The sequence below is a fragment of the Cryptomeria japonica genome, chromosome 9, assembly GCF_030272615.1.
Source record: "Cryptomeria japonica chromosome 9, Sugi_1.0, whole genome shotgun sequence".
Lineage (NCBI taxonomy): Eukaryota > Viridiplantae > Streptophyta > Pinopsida > Cupressales > Cupressaceae > Cryptomeria > Cryptomeria japonica.
In genome coordinates, this window is record NC_081413.1 from 11,729,995 (window position 1) to 11,754,102 (window position 24,108).

Consider the following 24,108-nt stretch of genomic DNA (forward strand, 5'->3'; position numbering starts at 1 on the left):
ACAAGGGTGAAGATACGTCCCTCTCAAGTTCAAGGTCGTCCCTCCAAGGTTCAAGACCGATCCAAGCCAGGACAAAAGGTGGCGAGGACATTTCAAGGCATTTCCACCAGGCGCAAACGTTACAAAGGTCATCACATGGAAGGATTTGTACTCTAAAGACCTAGATCGCTCCTGTCCTTTGGTAAGGGACCAGAGCGATATCTACATAATGGCGTAGATTTCAAAAGGCGAACAAAGTTTCGAGCAACCAAGAAGGTCGAAAGGACGTCATTTCACGCAATGAAGTTGATTGCAAGTTGGTACAAACAAGAACAAGCATATAATGATGAACTTCGCTCCTGTCCCTCAGGAAGGGACCAGGGCGATGTTAGATGCATTGCCCATTTTATGCAAAATTTACGTAAGGACAAAACATTGCAATGTTCTGGAGGGTCCATGGTATGACAACAAGGTGATAAACAAGAGAGTTGAACGTCCAAACATCGCCAAATGGTGTAAAGGCCCCACATCGCTCCTGTCCTTTGGACAAGGACCAGGGCGATCCTATCAAAAGCGCTCATATTCCTCCAAAATCGAAACAAGGCGAGGTTAAGCAAGACAAAGGAAGGCGTTTGGAAAACATCACAATGAAGGATCGAAGGTCAAAATGCATGTTGAACGTGAAAAAATCAAGATCGCTCCTGTCCTTTGGACAAGGACCAAGGCGATGCTATTAAAACACTCCCGTCCCTTCAAAGATCAAAGCGAAGCAAGGTTAGGTAAGGTGAAGGACGACGTTTGAAGGACATTACCATGAAGATCGAAGTACAAAGTTGACAAGGCCAAGGAAAACATGTGGATCGCTCCTGTCCCTCTTCAAGGGACAAGGGCGATGATCCTTATAACATCGAAAGTACCTTGCAAAAGCAAGTGGAAATAAGCGCAAAGGACACAAGCAATGATATTTCGAAGGTCAAAGAACGCAAGGTGAATGCGAGATGGACATGAAAACAAGAAGATCGCTCCAGTCCTTTGGACAAGGACCAGGGCGATATGCACTTAAAGGACACCCATATGCGCACACAAGGCGATCAAATTCGAAGGACCATCAAGGTGATCGATTTTTAACGTGGAGATGAAGGAGTTGGACGTAAGAAATGCAAGAATCATGCCAAAGATAGTGAATCGCTCCTGTCCCTCTCCAAGGGACCAGAGCGATGAGGTACGTCCCTTTGTTTTCCAATTTTGGCGCCAAACAAACAAATTTAAATTTCCTTAAATGCTAAATCGATTAAAAAATTGAAAATCCATTTTTATTTAGCATTTAATATGGCGTTATCTTTTATTAATTATATTTTGCCTTTATTAAAAATCGAAATTCTCATTTAAAAAAAAAACGCAAGGCATTTATAATTAATTATTTAATTAATATAAAAATCGGTTTGAAGCGCCCAATTAGGCAAGTCGGCCTTGTTATTTTATTGCAAATCATTTAAAAATGGTTTTATTTGTCAAAGTCGGCCTAAGAGGTGAAAGGGTATGAGCGCTATTTATAAGGGGAGTGAAACGTTCATTTTTACATAATCATTTTTACCTTCCTTCATGCGAATCAAGAAGAGGCGAATATAGTGCGAAGTGTGTTCAAAGGTGGTGCGATTTCAAACCAAAGGTGGCGCTAGTATCATCTTGTGTAGAGTGCGAATTGCGTTGAAGGCCAAAGGTGGTGCGAATTTCATTCATCCAAGGGTGGCGCGCTTAGCTATCAAAGGTGGTGCGATTCCAAACCAAAGGTGGTGCGAATTTGAAGATCACGCCTAAGGCGAATTTGCTAAAGACTTGGAGATTTATTTGTGCGAATTTGAAGATCCATTTGAGACCACGTCCAAGGCGATAAGTGAAGATCACATTCTATCCAGAGGTGGCGAAGTATATTTTGAGGGAACCATATTGAAGATTATCTTATACCTCAAATTTTGCCTAGGCGAATTTTGTTTTTGCATTCTAGAGTTAGCTCTCTATCGAGGTATGGCGATTTAATTATTATTGTTTTATTCATTCATCGTCATATTTCAATTTTTGAAATTTTGATTCTTGAATTTCTCTCAGCTCAATCGTTGTATTTTAGGAAATGATAACTCTAGGGACTTATCATGAGGTTTCCTAAAATCTATCTCTCTTATCTACGTTATTTGTTTCAAAAATCTATTTCTTATAGTGAAATGTTGTGTAGGTATGGCGACCCCAAAGGCGGGAGCATCCACCAGTCGCTCGGCCCTCATGAAAGAAGATCAGAAGACCGAAGAAGTGGAGACTAAGATCGTGTCCAAGTGGAGCAACATTGGAGATACAAGCTTGGGGAACTTTAGCACGAAGAAGTTCCGAGAGGTCCCTTACATCGGCAAGCCATCACCTGTCGCCCGGAGAATAATAGAAAGTGGCATCATTAAGGCGGCCGGTTTTCCTCCAGCTATTCAGTGCCACGAGTTGATGATCGAGTGTGCCCGTCATTACAATCCACAGTCCAGGACAATTGTGTCCAATGAGGGAAACATTTTGGCGTACCTTTCAGAGGAGGCCATAAGTGAAGCCTTTCATCTTCCAGAGCACAGGGACATGATATACAAGAGCATTGAAGGAGCCAGATCAGTGTACGATGATGATCCAGATGCTTGCCTAAGCATAATCAACAAGAACTGGCTACTTAAGAGTCGTCCCCGTCTGAGCAAAGTACCGAACACACCACACAGGATTGATTTCCAAGAGGAGTACAGAGATTTGATCACCATGCTCAACAGAGTTACAGGAGCACCTCATGCCTTCTATTTTGAGAAATGGATGTTTTACTTCATCCAGGTGATTGTTCAAGGAAAGGGTACAATACATTGGGCTAGGATAATTAGCCATTGCTTAGACGTACAGTTGAGAAGACTCAGGGCCACTAAGTCCTTCCACATGAGTTCATATGTCATCTATGCCTTAATCAGGAGCGTTGAGTACGCAGGACTACCTCACAGAGGAGTGATTGGAAGAGGACCCGGCGAGGTCAGAGTTTGTGAATCCTATACCTACTTGCATCATCCACCAGGGAAGAACTACAAGTTAATCAATGATACTTTCACGATGAACATCACCAGGACGTTGCAAGGAGGGATTCACAACAGATTATCTCAGGATGCCCAGGAGTTAATCAAGAGGTACGGTGCTTGGTTCATTCAGTTTCCTAAGTTCACTTACATTAGAGTGTATGGATGTCCTTTACCTCCATACATGTTGCCAAGATACCCGACAGACAGGATTGTGTTACTTGAAGTAACAAGGCAGTTGGCAGCATATGTGAAGGCATTCAGACACAGACATCAGAATGGAGTTCAGGTACCTATTATTTTGGGTAATTCGGTTGAGGTATGTCCCAGTGTCTCAGCCATGGATGATGCAGAGAGGGAGTTAGCCTTGTATCCTTTTTCATCTTTTGCTTGGAGGAATAGTTTTGATCCTCATGGACATTTAGAGGAGACAGTCGGTAGAAGATTTAGACATGAGTACCAGATTGAAGATTTTATGATGAATCTCCTAGATGATCTCGAAGTGAAACGTAAGATACATTCTAGATTGCCTCTGGATTTCATCAGGAAATGTAAGATTTACAGAGTAGCCGACCAAGCTCAGGACAACGGCAGGCACATCCAATCTTCATATGATAGAGAAAGCAAGACAATAAGTTTGAATTGGAATGAGCCCGAGGCCGTGGATTTAGATGGATTGATGGCACCAGTCTTGTCTTGTACTCGCAGATGGGTAGATGTTCAGCACCAGAAGTTGAGAGAACAAGGCATAGCCATGTCTTTTACTTTGGAAGAGAAACCAGCCGAAGGTGGAGCCAGCGTTAGTGAAGGCAATCCTAATCCTAGGAATTCAGGTGAAGGTAACCTTCGATGTGCCAGTGAGGGCAATCTCCATTCGAGAGGTTCAAAGAGAAAGGAAAGATCAGAAAAGAAAGAACCTTCCAAGAAAAAGCAAGGTGCCAACAAAGATCAGACACCAGGTATTTCTTCCAGGCCAGAAGATAAAACAGTTCGAGTGGAAGAATCCATGGAATCGATGGTACAGAATGACAGGCAGGAGGGAGAACAGGCACAGCATGTTTCATCCGATGGATCTCTCCAAGACTATGATTTAGAAGAAGATAATGAAGTAACATCTCCTCCCAGACAAGAAGAAGTAGTGCACAAAGAAATTCAAGTTCAAGAGACAAGATCAAATATCCCAGATTGGTTGAAGGAAAGATTGACTAAGGTGATCGTAATTGAGGACGAAGACAGTGCAATCGATCTAGAGAGCCTTGTTGGACGTTCACATATGACAACAGAGAAGAAGAAGGCTACAAAGATGTCCAAGATGATTCGAGATGAGACTGGATCTAGAAAACTGCAGGTAGCTACACCGGCAGCAGACAAATATGAGGGTGAGATCCTAGCGGAGGACTATGATATACAGACTATTGAGTTAGGACCATCCACAGCAGAGCAGACTTTAGATGATGCCACCGACACATTTGAGGCATTGAAGGACAAGTTCAGAGAAGAAGTAGAAAAGAATAGAAAGCTTGAGAAAGAGGTCGGTGCATGGAGAACATATTTCAGTCACATCAATGAACCTACCTGGGACACAGCTCTTCTAGATGCATTTGATCAGGTTATCCACTTAGAAGAGAGTATCAAGAATCTTCCCGAGATTCCAAGCACAGAAATCGAAGGAATTGTGACAAAATTCATTGCATATGCTAAAAAAGAAAATTGGAAGGGGAATAAGATTCTAGATGAAAGGTTGTTACAGATGACATGACATCTTAATTCTCATTGGCTGATACCTCCTAGATTTTTGTGCCAAATTTAATATTTGGCTATGTATTTAATATTGTTCAGTAAAAAGGAGGTCATTTGTAACAAACCCTAATTAGGGTTTAGGTGTCATGATCTTGTCCATTGATTTACTTTCAATCTGGACCTTTCATTGTAACTGGGGATGCTATTTATACCCCCATTTTTCATTTCATTTATATCAGAATAGTCAATAGAGAAATAGAGAATAGAGTTGTAAGCAATTTTTATGTTGTAGCAAGATTGAGTCTTGAAGAGAGAAGTTCAAGCAATTGTTGTATATGATGACTTGGAAATCAATAAAATATTGAAGTTATGGTGTTTTGTTGCAAGTTCCTTGAGTTATCTTCATGGTTGTTGGATGTACTTGAATCACGCTCAATCAAAGTAGTTTGTTAATTAGAAAGACTAAGTGTGAGATTTGATATTTGGTAGGATTCGCAATCCAAACCACTAGCTTCTTGCTGATTGTAAGAACGCCTTGCGTGGTCGACTGGAAAACACCTTGAGTCCTTAACCTTCAAGCATTTTCGTATCTAGGATATGTACCTTCGTAGTAGTGTCCTTGATCTTTGATGCATTGAACATCATTATTACCTTAGAAGATCGCACTAATTTCAGTTGAGTTGTTATCTTATGGCAAAATTGAAATTGGTTGAGTCTTGCCAAATCTCATTCATGCTAAGTCGTTCATAGGGTTAGACTAGATTAGACCTCTCAAACCCTGTCCTTTTTCCTTTTTTTTGAAAGTTCCTTTTAGATTAGTAAAACCTTCGAACTATTGAATCCGTAAGACGCCTTGAAGGAAACAGCAAATCACATCATACCACTAAAAAAGCTTGTCCACACGTGGAGACCCCACTAAAAGAACCTTGGAGTCCACCTAACTGATCCTTTTTGCAGATCTTCAGCAGTTAGAGACTATTTTCTCAAGAGAGGATAAGATGCCTAATGGTATTTTATTCTGTGTATGATTGTGTACAAAATACACGTCAACAGGTTTCTGGTTTGAGTTCCTACAAAATCAACTATCAATTTCAATACTGCTAGAACCTAGATGATACTTACTTGCATCACTCCTCCAGCACTTGGCAAGTCCTGAAAAAATAAAATCCAGAAGTACAGTGTCATAAAAATTCTAAGTAGATAAAAAGAAAGATGCTTTCTTTTAACCTACTCTAACAATAAATAAAGGATATAGTTAAATTCTTCTTAGAAATTTCACCACATAAATTTCTTGAATCCATTTTTTTTTCACAAAAGTCATGAATAACAATATATGTACCAAATTGCATACACAGAGAGACACTACTCTGTTTATAAAAGTGCAAATATATATAGCATTGGTTTGAAAGGATAACAGAAATAATTAAATACAGATACCCTTGGCCTTCTCAGAAGCAAATTCAGTCTGGTCAATCTGCAGGAAGATGTTTTATCAATTGAAATTATGGTTTTCTGGGCTCAAAATGTCTCCACTCTTGTTTGCTAAGATCCTTTGTCTCTGCAAATGACTCACTATATTTTTTACAATTGTCATTTATTAAATGGTAAATTGTATGACATGGGATTGTGTGAGATACAAATAAACTCAATGACTTTATGTTTGAAACAAAATTATTCCCATTGTAAAAGTGAGTATTGGATGAAATTAAATATATAACATTTCAAAATTTCAAAATTCTTCTGTTTCCCATAAACTAGATAGTGAGATCAAGGAGTTGTTGACGTGTTTTTTATGACTACGTCGAACACAGAATAAAGTTGCCTAACGGTCACTTCACTCTCTCTTGATCAAAGTGCAATTGCGTGCTAAGATTGCAAGAAGTTCAAACAATTGACTCCAAGTTTCCTTTATGCTACGGACGTGACTCAGTTGGATGATGTGATTGCTGGTAATCCAAGGGGCCTTACGTTTGCATCGTTCTTTCACTTCTTTGTTGTGGCTGGAACTCCATCATCGGATATGGCAATTCTGCGATGTTGTTGCTTCAAACAGACTAAAATGAACAGAAAGTAAAGGGGGAAAGGGTTAGAAGGATCTAAATCCACTCCTAAGGGCAGTGATAACAATGAATAGTGCTCTGGTGGACAAATTCCAAATAAACCAAGCTCTGCTTCGTCAAGTTTAACTACAACTCTGCAAGAACTGGTGCAATCTTCTGAGGATGATGAAGGATTTTCATATTGAGAAAGTGCAATTGAATACCCAACACGGCGCAATCCAAACAACTGTCCACAACCGAACTTAGCACAAGTTTACTGGCTCAGGCTAACTTTACACTGCAACTTACAATCAAAAAGATGCAAAAAGAATGAACCATAGAAATTCATTAGACACCATTACATTCTCCATTGAAATCAAAGCACTTTACTATTTCTAATCTAAGCGAGGAAGGTGAAACCATAGATGAAAAACTCGGCGAGCAATTCAAAAACTCGCGAGTAATCGCGATCCATAATCCCGCGCGAGTTAATCGCGGAAATACTCGGGGCGATTTTTTAATATACTCGCCGCGATTTTTTTGGCAAATAATCGCCGTTAATGGCCAAAACCCGCCCGAAACGCGGCACAAAATGCGAGAAAAACGCGACTTAAGTCGCAGGCAAAAAAAAAACCGAAGTCTTTATTCCATTTCGCGGCTCGCGCGACTCCGGAAGGCAAAAAAACGCCACGCGATTTGCATAGGGTTTGCATTTGCACGCACGACCAGGTATCTTTTTGTATTGTTTCATTTCAAATACACAGTCATTTTGACTGTGTAATACACAGTCATTTGAAATGACTGTGTATTACACAGTCAAAATGACTGTATTGTTTGCATTTGCACGCACGACCAGGTATCTTTTTGTATTGTTTTATTTCGAATACACAGTCATTTTGACTGTGTAATACACAGTCATTTGAAATGACTGTGTATTACACAGTCAAAATGACTGTATTGTTTGCATTTGCACGCACGACCAGGCATCTTTTTGTATTGTTTTATTTCGAATACACAGTCGTTTTGACTGTGTAATACACAGTCATTTGAAATGACTGTGTATTACACAGTCAAAATGACTGTATTGTTTGCATTTGCACGCACAACCAGGTATCTTTTTGTATTGTTTTATTTCGAATGACTAAGACTGTGTAATACACAGTCATTTGAAAATGACTGTGTATTACACAGTCTTAGTCATTTCAAATGACTGTGTATTACACAGTCACAGTCATTTCAAATGACTGTGTAATACACAATCATTAGTAATTAGTAATTACAATTTACAGTCATTTCAAATGACTGTGTATTACACAGTCATCAGTCATTTGAAATGACTGTGTAATACACAGTCATTTGAAAATGACTGTGTATTACACAGTCACAGTCATTTCAAATGACTGTGTAATACACAGTCATTTCAAATTTTCAAATGACTGTGTATTACACAGTCATCATTACACAATCACAGTCATTTCAATTTTCAAATGACTGTGTAATACACAGTCATTTCAAATTTTCAAATGACTGTGTATTACACAGTCATCATTACACAGTCACAGTCATTTCAAATGACTGTGTATTACACAGTCACAGTCATTTCAATTTTCAAATGACTGTGTAATACACAGTCATTTCAAATTTTCAAATGACTGTGTATTACACAGTCATCATTACACAGTCACAGTCATTTCAAATGACTGTGTATTACACAGTCATCATTACACAGTCACAGTCATTTCAAATGACTGTGTAATACACATTCATTTTCAAATGACTGTGTATTACACAGTCATCAGTCATTTGAAATGACTGTGTAATACACAGTCATTTCCAAATGACTGTGTATTACACAGTCATTTTCAAATGACTGTGTAATACACAGTCATTACAGTCATTTCAAATGAGAAATGACTGTGTATTACACAGTCATTTTCAAATGACTGTGTAATACACAGTCATTACAGTCATTTCAAAATTTCAAATGACTGATGACTGTGTAATACACAGTCATTTTCAAATGACTGATGACTGTGTAATACACAGTCATTTGAAATTTTGAAATGACTGTGTAATACATAGTCATTTTCAAATGACTGATGACTGTGTAATACATTAATCATTAATGTACATTGTAATTAATGACTGTGTATTACACAGTCAATTGTGAAATACTCATAGTCATTTGAAATGACTGTCAACTGTGTAATGTCAATGTGTATTAAAGTATTTCATTTAAATTTAAATTTGAAGTTAAAAACTTAAAAAAATACACAACCAATTAAAAATTTTAATTTTAGAGAGTCATCTATTTTGACTGTAAATAAAATACAGTTATACAGTCATTGTAATTTTTGGATGTTTGTGATTTTTTTTGGTAACAATGTTATTTATCTCTAAATGTTGCCTCTCTTTTGCTAGGTTCTTTTCCACATCTTTTTGAAAGAAAATGGATTCAGCTTCTACAGTTAAAGTTGGTGGCAAAAAGAGAGACCCTTGTTGGAAACATGGGAGACCAGGTCCAAAACGAGGAGATGTTTTTTGCAACCATTGCAAAAAAATTGTAAAAGGTGGCATTAATAGGTTCAAATATCACCTTGCAAAAATTCAATGCCGAGATACCACAAGCTGTACGGAATGTACTGAAGAGGCTACGAGAGATGCAATAGCAACGCTTGAAGCATATGATCAAAGGAAGGCAACAAAAAAGAGAACAGCAGAGGCAATGGCAGCCCCAAGGGCAGATTTGAGTTCCATGGGGTCACATACAGATGTGGGGACATCTGGTTCTTCCCTTGGGCCACGGATACGAGCAAAGGGAACTTTGGACAGCAACATGGAAAACTTCTTTATTCCACGTAACACTCCTGGTGCACAACCTGGATTGCTTGGCACTGCATGGAATAAAGAGGCTCACCAACAAGCCAAGGTGGCGTGTGCTAGATTTTTTATCTACAACGATGTTCCGTTCAATGCTATTTCTAGTCCATCTTGGGACCAATTGGTCACCGCGTTGACTGTGGCAGGTAAGGGGTTCAAATCCCCAAGCCGTTACGAGGTAAGTGGACCGTTATTGCAGGATGAGGTCCAAAACACTCATGCATTAGTGGAAGAGCAAAGGACTATTTGGGAAAAGAATGGCTGCACCATTCTTTCTGATGGATGGACAGATGGTAGGAACAGGACACTCATCAACTTTCTAGTTGCTTCAGGAGGACAGTTAGTATTTTTAAAATCAATTGATGCCTCCAATGAAGTGAAGAATGCGGAGACCTTGTGCAACATGTTGGATGAAGTGGTGATGGATGTGGGAGTGCAGAATGTCATCCAAGTTGTGACTGATAATGCAGCTGCATATGTGGCAGCCGGCAAACTTCTAATGGCTAGACATCCGACATTATTTTGGAGCCCTTGTGCTGCCCATTGTCTTGACTTGCTCCTTGAGGACATAGGGAAACTAAGTTGGGTAAAGAAAGTGGTTGAAGATGGAAGGAATATCACCAAATACATCTACAATCACACATGGGTCCTGAATCTTATGAGAGAACACACTGAAGGTAAGGATCTTGTGCGGTCGGGGGTCACACGCTTTGCTACCAATTTCCTCACCTTGCAGAGCATACTTGCTACATTGCCCAACCTGAAGCGGATGTTCGTGAGTGAAAGATGGTTGGGGAGTCCTTATGCTACAAAGCCTGAAGCAGAGAAGGTTGTGATTGCCATTTTTGATACTAATTTTGCCAAGATGGTGGAGGAGATCATCAATGTAAGTTTTGAAACTTTAATTGATGATTTATTATTTAATTTTCTAATATTTCAATCTGCTGATTTTGTTAGATTTTTTATATCTAGGTGTCGGAACCGTTGGTGAGGGTGCTACGAATGGTGGATGGGGATCATAACTCCATGGGGTATCTATATGAGGCCATGGATAAGGCCAAAGAGGCGATTCAACACTTGTATGGGTCAAACAAGACCAAGTATGAACCCATATGGCGCATAATTGATCGGAGGTGGAACCATCAACTCCACCAACATATTCATGCTGCTGCCTACTTCTTGAATCCCAAGTTTTTTTACTCTCCGAGTTTCAAAGCAGATGCAGAGGTTAGAATTGGCCTTGACACATGCATTCGGAGATTAGTTGATGATGAGATCCTTCGAGACCTGATACTTGATGAGTTGCAGAGTTATAAGAAGGCCTTAGGGGAATTGTTTTCTTCACCTGATTGCAAACGTAGGAGAGCCACCTTACGACCAGGTAAAAAAAAACATATGTTTAATTTTTACCATTTATTTCTCTCTTTAAGATTATTGAAATCTTTACAAGTTATAAATCACATTTTGTATCCTTGCAGATTTGTGGTGGGAAGATTATGGTGCCACAACGCCTAATCTTCAAAAGCTTGCCATCCGCATATTATCACAGCCTTGTAGTGCTTCTGGTTGTGAGCGCAACTGGAGTGTTTTTGAGAACATCCACACAAAAAAGCGCAATAGGTTGACTCAACAACGCTTGAATGATCTTGTCTATGTGCGGTACAACATTCGATTACATGAGAAGAAGGTGCTAGGGCAAGATTCACATGAAGCACTTGACTTGGATGACATTGATCCATATGCAGCAGAATGGGTTGCTTCTCCTGATGATGTTGATAATGATTTGGATCCATTCCTTACTAATGAGCAGCTGAGTGAGTTGGAGAGGGCAGGAGAGGAATGGGATGCGGAAGTGGCAGCACGTGAGGAGGAGCAGGAGGTTGATCATGCAGAAGAGGCACCTGTTAGTGTTGAGGATGTTGCCACTACTTCAGCACCACCCACCCAGCGGCCACAATCTATTTTGAGCTTTAGTCGTAGACGCAATTTATGATTTCTTATTTTCATAATTTCATTGATACCAAACTTTGAACTTGATATGTAATCAGAATTTCAGAGGTTCTTGTTTTGTGGTCTATGACTCTATAACTCTATGAGACTGTCACTATGATACGTTGATATGTATTGAACTCTTATACATATGTTGCACTTGGTTTTTGGTTTATGCTATGATACTTGCATTTGTTGCTATGTATTACCAAAAAAATTTGATTTATATATCATGGAAATCATATATGTTATACAAATTTGGTGTAAATGTGTGTTTTTGAATTATATATAAAAAAAAAATGTATTTTCAAATGTTCGATAAAGTTGCCGAGTTTTGCCGAGTTTTTTGCCGAGTTTTGGCGAGTCCCGAGTTTTTAAAATTTTTTGGCCTTGCCGAGTTATTGCAAAATCCGAGTTTTTCATCTATGGGTGAAACCATGCAAGCTTTGAAAAAATAACTTAAGTGGACACCATCAGAGAACAATGTTTCACTGTTATTATCTCAAAACTTATTGCAACAATTTCATACAAGTCTCCCTCCTTTAACAAATGAGGGGGTCACCCCTTTATATAGGCCTCAAGCCATGATTACATGCAAAACCCTAATTAGGGTTTCACCCTAGAAGATTCCCCACTCAAGATGCAACAAGGTGGGAATCAACAATAAATAACCCTTCATGCCCATATACAATTAATTCAAAAGTACCCAAAATAGCATCCATCGTGCATTAAATGCACCACCTCCTTCAGATTCGCCCAACATGCGTTGAATATTCATCCATGCAAAAATCACCCCATTATGTCATAAATGCACCGTCATCTCCTGAACGTGACGGCTGCATGCAGAAGGAATCTGCCATAAATTCAACATGCAATGATCAGGTCGCCATTTGGTCAACTATTCCGATAATGAATGTGCCACTCTACTGCCACGTGTTCAATAGATCCTCGCCATGCAAGTGGACCCCGCCATCGTATATCTGCTCCTGCATATCTAGAATTGTTGGGGAGGGAAAATTCGATTCAGGAAGAATTTTCTTGAAGTCTCCTCAACTTTCCTTGCTTGAAGAAGGTTTTCCACCAATTTTCACCACCTCCTATTTTTTAGGAACTTTGCACAAATTAGGGTTTCAAGTCCAGGAGGTAGAGAATTCTCCTAGGAATCCAAATCTGTAAATTTTTTAAATTTGGATGTGATTTGATGCTCGAGAATGGATTTTTCAAATTTTTCCCTGGGGGGGAAATTTATTGTTCAATTCATCCCTGATTCCTTCCTTGCCTTGGAAATTTTATCTTCAATTCATCCTTGGGTGTGATTTCTTGTTGTGAAGGAATTCTCCTTTCGAAAGAAATTTGTTCCTTACCCTGAGGAAGGAAATTCTTCATGCCTTAGCCAATTTTCATGATTTCCAAGAACTATGTCCTGAAGGAAGAAATTTCAAACACTTAGTCAATTTTTCACCTTTCCTGGAATTCTGTCCTGAAGGAAGGAATTTCTGACACTTGCCAATTTTTTCACTTTCTTGGAATTTCTTCTTCTTGGGCGCAATTCCTCCCCGAGGAAGGAATTTTGACTTGGTGGAGGATTCAATGAAATTTGTGAATCCTCCATGCCTCCTTCATTTTGGTGCATGTCCTTCATCTTGGGCGGAATTTTGACTTGGTGGAGGATTCAATGAAATTTGTGAATCCTCCATGCCTCCTTCATTTTGGCGTCTGTCTTTCATCTTGGGCAGAATTTTGACTTGGTGGAGGATTCAGTGAATTTTGTGAATCTTCCATGCCTCCTTGGTTTTGGCACCTGTCTTTCATCTTGGGTGGAATTTTGACTTGGTGGAGGATTCAGTGAACTTTGTGAATCCTCCATGCCTCCTTGGTTTTGGTACCTATCCTTCATCTTGGGCGGAATTTTGACTTGGTGGAGGATTCAGTGAATTTTGTGAATCCTCCACGCCTCCTTCATTTTGGCACCTGTCCTTCATCTTGGGCAGAATTTTGACTTGGTGGAGGATTCAGTGAATTTTGTGAATCCTCCATGCCTCCTTGGTTTTTCATGCCTTAGACAATTTTTTCAGTTTTCCAACTTAGGCATGTAATTCACTCTTCATGGTGAAATTAATCATTTCCAAGCCTTAGAAAAATTTTCAACTTCCTGACTTGGCATAGAATTTTGACTTTGATGGAGGATATTTATTCTTTCCTGCTCTCCATGGATACCTTTGCTATAATCACTATGCAATGGATTTCTTCATTTTTTATGAATTCCATGGAGGACCTCATTTCAACGCCTTATTCATGCCTTGGGCGCTAATCTCCTTTAGGCGTAGAAATCTAAACTTTCTCCATTCTCCTTGAGCACTCCATTTTGGTGCCCTCCCTTGGAGTAGAGCGGAATTTTAACTAAGTGGAGGAATTCACAACTTTTTTGTGAATCCTTGAGACCTTTTTAGCGCCCAAGTCCACAGTTGGGCAGAATTTCACCACTGTGGAGGATTCATGAATTTCCAAACATTTCCTGACCTGCCTCATCTAGCGCCCAATCATTTCCTTGGGGGGAATTCTTCATGCATGGAGGATTTTGATGCTTTTCACAAGTTCCAAGCTCTTCGTCAGGATATATATATGAAATATTTCTTATATGTTAAGTTATACTTCATATATATTGTCAGGATGTTTGAGAGTGGTTTCAGGTCCATAGGAATCATAATGCAAATTCTGGATTTTGGAAGATCTTTCAAGTTTTCAGATAGTCAAATTTCAGGCCATTTTCGGATTAGGATAACATTGGTGGATTGATGTGAATTTCTAGACTTGGATGATTTTGCATGCTTTCCTCTTCTGGAATAGGAGTTCCAAACTTAACCAATTTTTGATCCAACTTGTCTGCCTTTTGACTCTTCTGGATTTAGAAATGGTCTTCAGGAGCATTCAGTCTTCAACGTCTTCAGAGATATTCAACTTTCAGTGTTTTCCTGTGAAGATCCTGCCAAAAATAGATTTTCCCAAATAGTAAGTGTTTCAAAATGTCAAGGTTTGGGCAAAATAGGTCAGAAAAGAACTTACTAAAAATAGTAAGTTTTATTTTTGGCAAAATTAGAACAATCCAGGGGACTCAGTAAAATCCCTAAAAAATAGGAACTTTCTAAAAATAGAAAGTTACTCCATTTTGGCTCAAATTTTACTGGGAGGTTTCTTGAAGGGTCCTAATTCTAGTCGTATGTTCAGTTTCTTCAAAACCCTAACAGAAACCCCTAAAATCTAGGACAAAAGGCATAAACCCCAAAAAAGACAAAACAGGCCCTAGACTTCACCAAACTCGCTCAAACGAAAAGCAGATTTAATCAATATGACCCCCAAACACTTGTAAAGAAGAGAAACTGACGAGACTGCTGCGAAAAGACCCAAAAATCAAAGACAAAAGACCAGAAGAGCCTAAAAAGTAGGGGGGTCTCCATTTGCAATGGGGTGATGTGTGAAAACGTCAAAATAGGAGTCATGCTACAGGTTTGAGTTTGATATAGATGGTTCAAGAGAAACTAATACCCCCATTGATGGTAATTCATAAGATATCATGTTTTGGATTTCTTAGACTGCGAGGGCCTCATTTTTGCACTCCACGGATCTAGTATAAGAAACAATGGTATGCAACATTGAAGCAAAAGGCACAATTAATCATAGAAATCACAAATCGTGGGTTTTCACAATTTTTATCCAAAAAAGTTGTGAAATTTTGAATCAATTACAGCCAACATTCTTTTACCAAAACTTTTTGCACATTATCATGAAAAAATCACAATAACAATGTTGAAATCGCATGTGATTGCAGGTTCTAATGACTTCTAACAATTTCCTTCCAATTTTGATTTTGACCCCTAAGTTTTCATCTAGCTAGGTGTTACAAATATTTCTTATCATTTGTTTAAAGTCATTTTATTTGTTTGGAAACCTCTGTGAACATTCATTGATATTTGTTCTTTAGGTTAATTTCATGTTCTCTACCACTGAATAAATTCAATGTTAAGCATAATTATATGATTCAAATTCATTTAGGGTTTCTTCAGTTGGTCATTAACACCTCATTCTACTAGGATCAAGTGTTATTGTTTGTGTTCCTGGTTTTCAATGGAATTTGTTACCCATTGCGAGCAGGAAATCTCAGATATAGTTCAACTGGACAGAAAAGAAAGCTCCTTCCTAGAAAGCTGAAAGCAGTAATTCTGATTTAGGTGTATTTAATAACTTTTATTAGTATTTGAATTTAATAAGTTGAATATTTATTATTAATAAATTTATAATATTATTAAAAATTGGTTATATTTTCGTATAGTAATTATCTACGTAACCCGGGGACGTGTCCCCAGGCTAAAATCCCCCTTCCCCGTACCGGAGATGTTTCGGGGACTTGGGGACAACTAAGAGACATCCCCCCATCGTCCCCAAAATTGCAAAATTTGTGGGAAATGTCCCAGAAACTTGGGGACGGCAATGACTCTCAAAGGGGACGTCCCCCCGTCCCCAATATGGTTTGAGGACGTCCTCCCGTCCCCTAACCGTCCCGGGGACGGCCAGTCGTCCCCTTTTTCCCAACACATTTAAAAAACAAAAAAAGACTCAAATGCTCAAAAAACCATTTATTTTATTTTATTATAGGTCTAGAAAATTGGATTTCCACTAATATGATGGGTAAACATGTCTGAATCACTTCCAAAAGCACTTAGAAATAATGAGCAGCAAACTGGTAATAAATTTCACAAACACTTAGAACACGGTAGTGCGTAAAAAAGTGGTTGTTGGTCTGCAATATTGGACTTTTCACAAGTATGAAGGGTAAACAGGTCTGAATCATAGCCAAAAGCACTCAGAAATATGAATAACAGCTTGGTATAGAATTTCACAAACATCCAAAACTTTGTAGTGCATAAAGAAGCGGTTGTAGGTCATAATAGAAATGGAAGACTATCAAAATATCCTTCAACCAGAAAGAAACAACGAACTACATGCAAACAAGTGTTGGCATATTGACAATGTATTTTCAATTATGAATGCATATTGAGTATTGACAATAAATTCTGCATTATGAATGCATATTGAGTATTGACAATGAATTTTGAACACAAATGTGGTATGTTAAGGTTCTATAATATACATATACCTGCTTTATCCATGTTTTCATATGAATATAATGTATATATACATGCTTTATCATATTTTAAATTTTCCCTATATTTTATATAGCCATCCTCTTTGCCGTCCCCCCGCCGTCCCCTGCCGTCCCTGTCCTAGAAACTTGGGGTAACATAGGTAATTATATTATAATATATTTTAATTTGTATTAGTTCTATTTTAATATTTTTAATTGACATTTACTCTATTTTATTATATTAATCTTATATAATTGTATATAATTATTAATCAGAAAAAAAGAATAATTTTTTTGAAAACATTTAATCTAAAATTGTAAAAGTCAAGCATTTTTGAAAGGTGTGGAGGAGTTTTGAAGCATAGTTAAAAGCAACAAAATTCTGACAAATAACATGTGCAATGAAGGTTTGTGGTTTCAAAGGCTTTAATTTGAGCTTGGTGGCAATGCACGTTATATCGAAAAGGGTGAAGCCCCCAGACCCTGCAAGGGTGCAACACCTGTTAGGGTTTCAAGCAGATCGGAAGCAAATATGAACTAACAATTATATGCAGATCTAAATACAAAAGATAAAAGAATAAAACAGAACACAGATAACATAGAGATTTAACGTGGTTCACCCAGAATGGGTTATGTCCACCATACACAGTCGTCCAATCTTTCTTATTATCTAGCAAAAAAAGTACATAAACCTCACAATGCCTTAAGCATCCCAGCCGCTTATAACATGCATTTTTAGGGCAACAAACAAAGTCGGCCTTTTTAGGGTTTTATTACAATGTCGGTTTTCATCAACAAAAAAAGTCCAAAAAAAAATTTCTCAGGGGTTGCCGCCCCTGAACCCCCGCAGCGGGCTACCGCTCACGTTCCCGGGGCCCGGCCCGGCCTCGGACCCCGGCGAGAATACGTGTTGAGTGTACAGTACTTTGTTGATCAGTCGCCACATATCAACAACCCCCCCCCTCCACTCTCATTTTTATTGGCTCAATATATCTATATGTTAATAAAATGCCTTCAAATTTTAAAAATAATACGTTTTTCTCTTCATTTTTACATTTAATGAAAATACAATTTTTCCAAAAAACCTTTAATATTTTGATTTGCCATTTTTTTTCTGCAAAAGATTTTTGCCACTATAATATGTACTAATAGAAGACAACATCTGCAAAAAATGAGATTGCCTAGCACATATCTTAATTTTTTGACGATTTTCATTCATAGTTGCATTCTTTAAACTACATGAAGTATAATATATTTTTTATCATGGTTGTTTGAAAACTTTGTTGAACAAAGAATGGGAGATGGAGTGAGTTCTCAAGGCTAGAGGCCCTGAAAAGTCATCTCCATCAGAGACCTGCTTTGAGCTTGCTCCTTCCTGCTGATGCCTCTTGGTGCATTTTGCCAACCTTGAAACCATTTGTGATTCCTTGGGTGGGATCTAGCACGTCTCTTTATGGCTCTTTTGTTTTCCATTTCATTCCTGCACCTATGTATTGTTTTTTTTTCAGCTTTTTGAATTGATAATACTCTGTTATTGAGGTGAATAGCAGAGCTTTAATGCCCAGAGGTGAAGGTGCCTTGGGGTGACCTCCAGAGACACAAAGGGCTCAAGTGATCCTAATGCAGAGGGGAAATTGTTTAGAGATTTGGTGTTAGGTGAAGATAAGCAAAAGGCTCTTGCTTCTACAAGGTTTGACGTCCATGGTAATGGAGGGCCTTGTGGTCATGGAGTCGTCGAAAGGGAAGAAAGTAAGCACCCTCTTCTGGCTTGAATACCTTGGTAGTGGTTCCAAATGATGGTATGTGATATCCTGTTGACGTGGCTAAAGTCGCATTGCTACGACTCTATCCGGCCAACGTAGAGTAGAATGATCTCGCCGAGTATCCTATCCTCTCTTGTATAAGGAAGCCCTAATGCTTCTTTTAATCGATCAAAGGGGACAACCTCAAGGTTCCAATTGTCAGTTCTTGACTGCGGGATAACTCAACGGTCGATGTGTTTTGCTGGGAGCACAAGGGGCCTTACGTTTTGCAACAAGTTGGTCTATATCTGATTCTCGAATTTGGAAATAAAAGCAAAAGAGAAGGGTTTAGGAAACCTAAAATTAATAAGACTGGTATGTGAGTAGACAGATTCAACATAACCAATCCCTGCTTGGTCAGAATGGCTCACAACCTCGCATGAACGGTGCAATCTTCAAGGGGACTTAAAAGATTTTCATACTGCAAGTGCATGCCCAAACACCCAATTCTGGCACAGCTCAGACGGACACCTGCAATTGAACTAAACGCAATTAAAGGCTCAGGGTAACCATACACAAGAACATACAATCGGTATATCCTCAATGGTATGAGCCTGAATCCATCAAATACTGCACACCCAAAAAAGAAAGATCTATCTAAATTGCTGAAAGAAACCATGCAAATAGACTAAAATTAAGATGATAAACACCAAATCAATGTCCATTATATTGATTCCAGCTGCCTATTACAACAATTTCTGCAACATCTCTATGCTATCCCTAAAATTTAACCTTCTATAAAACTCTAACCTATTCTAACTAAAATCTAAGAGCTTAACTACCTAAAAATCTAACGATAATCTAACCCTTTACAAAAGAAAGGCCTCTGCCTTTTACAGAATTTACATATTGAATCAGAGGCCAGGATGGGCTGCATCCAACAACTGCAATCTGCCTTCTAGAACCTTGGCAGTCTTTACCCATGCCTACTCATTTCTCCGTTATCCACCCAACCACATTCTCAACTACCTATAACTGTTTGGCATTAATTCGGTCAATCTGGTAGTTAGAGATAATTGACTTGTGTCCCCTTGTTTCAAAATATCTTGAACGGGACCCACAGGCAACTCTTTACAATAAAACAGTTTCAGTCTTTTAAACTGAATTTCTGGAATCAAATCCAATTGTGCATTTCTCGAGAATGCATACTTGTTGCATTTTGAATGTTCTTCGGTCTTTGGTCTCGATGGAGAACTTTAACTTGGAGTCCAGTGACATACTTCCCAATGCTTGGTTCCGATCTCGCGCTCCTACATCTTCTTCTCCAGCTTCCAGCACCTAGCTTTGATCTTGTGTTAAATCGTCACTTTAGTCCCTCTTGATGTTGTTTTCCTTTGAACAATCAATTTCACCTTTAATCAATCAATTTGAAAAATTAATTAAATTAATTTGACAAATATTAAATTTTATTTAACATCTGGCTTCCTCTCAATGGAGTTCGGGCTTTGAGAAGCTCTTTGTGAAATGTATCTTTTAAATGTCTCTCTTCAAACGTGAAATCCGATCCTTCGTCTTGATTCGCTCTCCAACTTAGACGAAATTCAGGCCTAAGAGGTGAACTGCGAGATGTTAAGTTTAAGCCTTTTTTAAAAAGCATATCCAATTTCAAATGCTTCACCTAAAATGCGAGATTTTGGCTTTCCATTTTAACACCACCCTTGTGAAATTTTGTGTGATTTTACCTTTTAATCACCTAAGTCCTAGAATTTTGGGCATACTAGGGGGTTTTGAGAGATTTACTTTTTAGGTTATAACCCCCCTTTGGCAATTCGAACTTTTGGCCAATTCGAGAGATTTCGTTTTAAGTTTAAGTGTCCTCTCATTACTTCAGACCAGAGACATTCGTTTTAGGAACCCAATTCTGGCACAACCTAAGAAGAGCACCTGCAGTTGAACTAAGCACAGTTTGGGTTCAGACTAACCATGCACGGTGACCTACAATCAACAGACCCCCAATGTTATGAACCAGAAATGCATCAAATACCCCTCTACACTTCACCATTAAAATCCATGCACTCTAAAATTGACCAGCTAAAAGAAAACATGCAAACAGACTAAAACAAAGACAACAAACACCATATTTCAATGTTCATATATTTGCTTCAACTGCCATTACAACAATTTTTGGAACGTCTCTATGCTACTGCTAAAATCTAACCTATTTTAACTTCTAAAATCTAACTACAAAACTCTCTAACCACAAAATTCTAACTATCTAACCCTTTACAAAAGAAAGGCCTTTGCCTTTTATATATTTTACATGTCAAACCGGTGGCCAAGATGGACTGCATCCAAGGGTCCTGATCTGCATTCTAGAAGCATGTCAGCTTTAACCCATGCCCATTAAACTCTCAATTATCTATCCAACCACTATCTCAACTGCCTACAACTGTTTGGATTCAATTTGGGTCTATCCGGTGGTTGGACATAACTGTCCACAACTAACCTGTTTCCCCTCTATTTCAAAATATCTTGAGTGGGGCCGACAGGCAATTTTACAATAAAACAGTTTCAGTTTTCAGAAACTGAACTTCTGGAATTAAATCCAGCTGTGTATTTCTTGAGAATGCACATACTTGCAGCATTCGGAGTGTTCTTTGGTCTTTGGTCTCGGTGGTACGCTTCCCAATGCTTGGTTCAGATCTTGCGCTTTTGCAGCACGTTCCTGCATCTTCTTCTTCAGCTTTCAGCGCCTGGCCTTGATCGCGATCCTTCTTCGATTTGCATTTCAGGTGACGTTCTCCTGGGAACAATCAATCTCACTTTAATAAATCAATTTGAAAAATTAATTAAATTTGACAAACATTAAATTTTTTAACGTCTGGCTCGAGAAGCTCTTTGTGAGATGAATCTTTAAAATTTTTCGCTTGATAGAGGTGAAATGTAAGATTTATTTTAAATGCTCATTTGCCTCTCTTCTTGGAATTTCGCGCATATTAGGCAATTTGAAACCTCTAAGCATTTTTTAATTTCGGCCTATGAGGAGTTTCGGCCAAATTGATTATTCTGCGACTTTTTTTTAAAATCCTGCAAACTCCACAAAATCACCGAGTTGTCTTCACCACGCCCTTTATAAATTGGAAATTCGGCATGCTTAGTAAAAATGCGCAATTTGGAACCTTTAGTCATTTTCGGGTTTGTAACTTGTTTGGCACGATTTACTATTCTCCTAAGTTTTTCGGCTTACTGGCCGAATTTGCAAACTTCCTCGCGATTTTATTTGCTTTTGGTGTTTTCGGTCTTAAAGCATAAAATGCGAACTTTCATTTTAAAACTTTCACGTGATTTTTGGCCTAAAAGGCCTTTTTACAAATTAAAACGCCTTTACTTCTTATTTTGCATTTTTTGGGTTAGAAGGCCATTTTCGGGCCAAAAGCATATTTTTTCACGATTTTAATGATTCTTGGAACTTATGACATTTTCAGCCCTTGGAAATGATATGGCATGAAACCAAAAATAAGTGACTTAGGGTTTTCGGCCGAAAATGGCCAATTCGCGAACTTAGTCTTTTATAATTTTTGGCCCGAGTGTTTATCGCGATTTCGGCTTATGGAGCCATTTTCGACTTTGGCATGAAGGGATATTTTGCAAACTTGAACCCATCAAGTCCTTCGGGCCGAAAATGTAAATCGTGCGATTTTGGAGGATTGAAGATTTTCTGGAGCCCCTTCTGCGTGACTTTCAACTGTTGCTTCATTTTCGGCTTACAAGCTGAGTTTGCAAGACTGTGAAGCCTCATCATTTACGGCCCACTTAGCCGATTTATGAGCTCGAAGTGGTTTTCAGCCAAAGTGGCCTTTCTGTGAGTTTGTTCATTTGTCATTTTTTGGGCATATAGGGAAGATGGCAAGATTTAGACTATTTTGGCATTATCGACTCATTAGCCGTTTTGGCGAGGCTCTGTTTATTTCGGTCAAACAGGCCCATTTGAGTGAACCTTAACTGGACACTTTGCTACAGAATGCGCGATTTTATCTTTTACTCGTTGCCTTCGATTTGCAAATTTGGGCCTTTGGCAAATGAGAGGAAATTGCAACTTATGCTTCGGGATCATATTAACACTGGAAAAGGCTCAGGAGACAAAGACATTTAGGAGAAAGTATGTGATTCCATGTTTGATCTCATCAGGACTCTACTGACCCCAGGCTGTTCGGCTTTCACACTGAGCATTCACCTTCTCTCTTCAACGCAAAGCAATGGGCAAAACAAAGGGGGTCCCCGTAAAAGACGAGGTGAGGTGTGCATAACACACAACAAGGTTATAGTCCAAGTTAGGACCAAGCAAAGAAACGAAACTCGGACTCGGCTCGGACTCGGCAAGGCCAAATCGGACTCGGACTCGGGACTCAGCGTCAGACTCGGCTCCAGACTCGGCTGGACTCGGGAAAGTGAAAAACTCAAAAAATTTAGAGATTTTTTAAGATTTAAAACTTGTTTCATGCACACTTTATTGAATACACCTTAAAGACACAATAACATCATCAAACTCGGCTCATTTGATTACATACACAAGTATACATCAATCACATAAGCATAAACGCAAATTGTAGATGAAGAAAATAACAAACATAGATATATAAATATTGTCAAATGTATACAATATTACAAAACTCATGGAATAAAAAATCCATGTCATCATATGATCATCATCAAATGTTTCATACAAATACCAAAGGTAAATACAACTACAAGTCTATGGCTCAGAGGAGCCTGCACCATCCGGCCCCAGCCCCCTGCAAAGGCGTCTAAGGTAGTTCCTGGATGATTCGACTGCCATAGCCGCTCCCCGTGACACCATGCCATGCTCACCAACATTAGGAACATCCGTGTCACTATCTGCCTCTGAATCTCCTGTCTGTGCTCGTGCTCTCCGCTCCTCCTCTGCCATGGCTACAGTCTCAACCTCTATATCTACTTGGTTGATCCAATCAATGTCAGACTCGGAGGTTAAATTTTCTCTACTTCTATCGACACAGTTTCCCCCATATTTTTCGACGGGGGTTTGGGGGCAGCGCCCCCAAGGTGGGGTCAAGGGGCAGCGCCCCTTGCGCGCTTCCTGTCGCGATACAGGGCGAGGTCGAGGGGCAGCGCCCCGCGAGGCCAAAAAAACTTATTACAAGTCTGAATTAGGGTTTCTTTGAGAGTCTTCCTTAGGGCCTGGTTTTGCACTTGTTGCTAATTGGGTCTTGCTTGGTGAGTATCATTCTTGAAGGTCCAAGCTAGGTCAAGTTGGTGAGTGATAAAGTCTGGAATGTCATCCTGATCTTCAAATGCCCTGAAATTTGGCTAAGTCTAGAATGTCCTGATCCTGAAATTTGACTAAGTCTGGAAAACTGAAGAATCCTCCAAAAACTAGATTTTGCAATATAACTCCTGGAGGCCCGAAACCACTCTCAAACATCCTGACAGTATATATGGAATATAACTTAAAGTATAAGGTCCTTATATCTTTCTTC

General features: G+C 39.0%; 1 protein-coding gene across 2 annotated transcripts in view; it reads right to left on the reverse strand.

The window, feature by feature from the left end:
* Positions 1-24,108, reverse strand: part of LOC131077167 (adenylate kinase 5, chloroplastic) — a 317,818-nt gene that overhangs the window by 88,552 nt on the left and 205,158 nt on the right. For both annotated transcript variants that reach the window (XR_009358969.1, XM_058014606.2), the window contains exon 15: positions 5,925-5,954. Coding sequence is in view for 1 of the 2 variants with exons in the window: in XM_058014606.2 (XP_057870589.2) it covers positions 5,925-5,954 (30 nt within the window). In the remaining variant the exon portion in view is untranslated. The remainder of the gene's footprint in view (positions 1-5,924; positions 5,955-24,108) is intronic.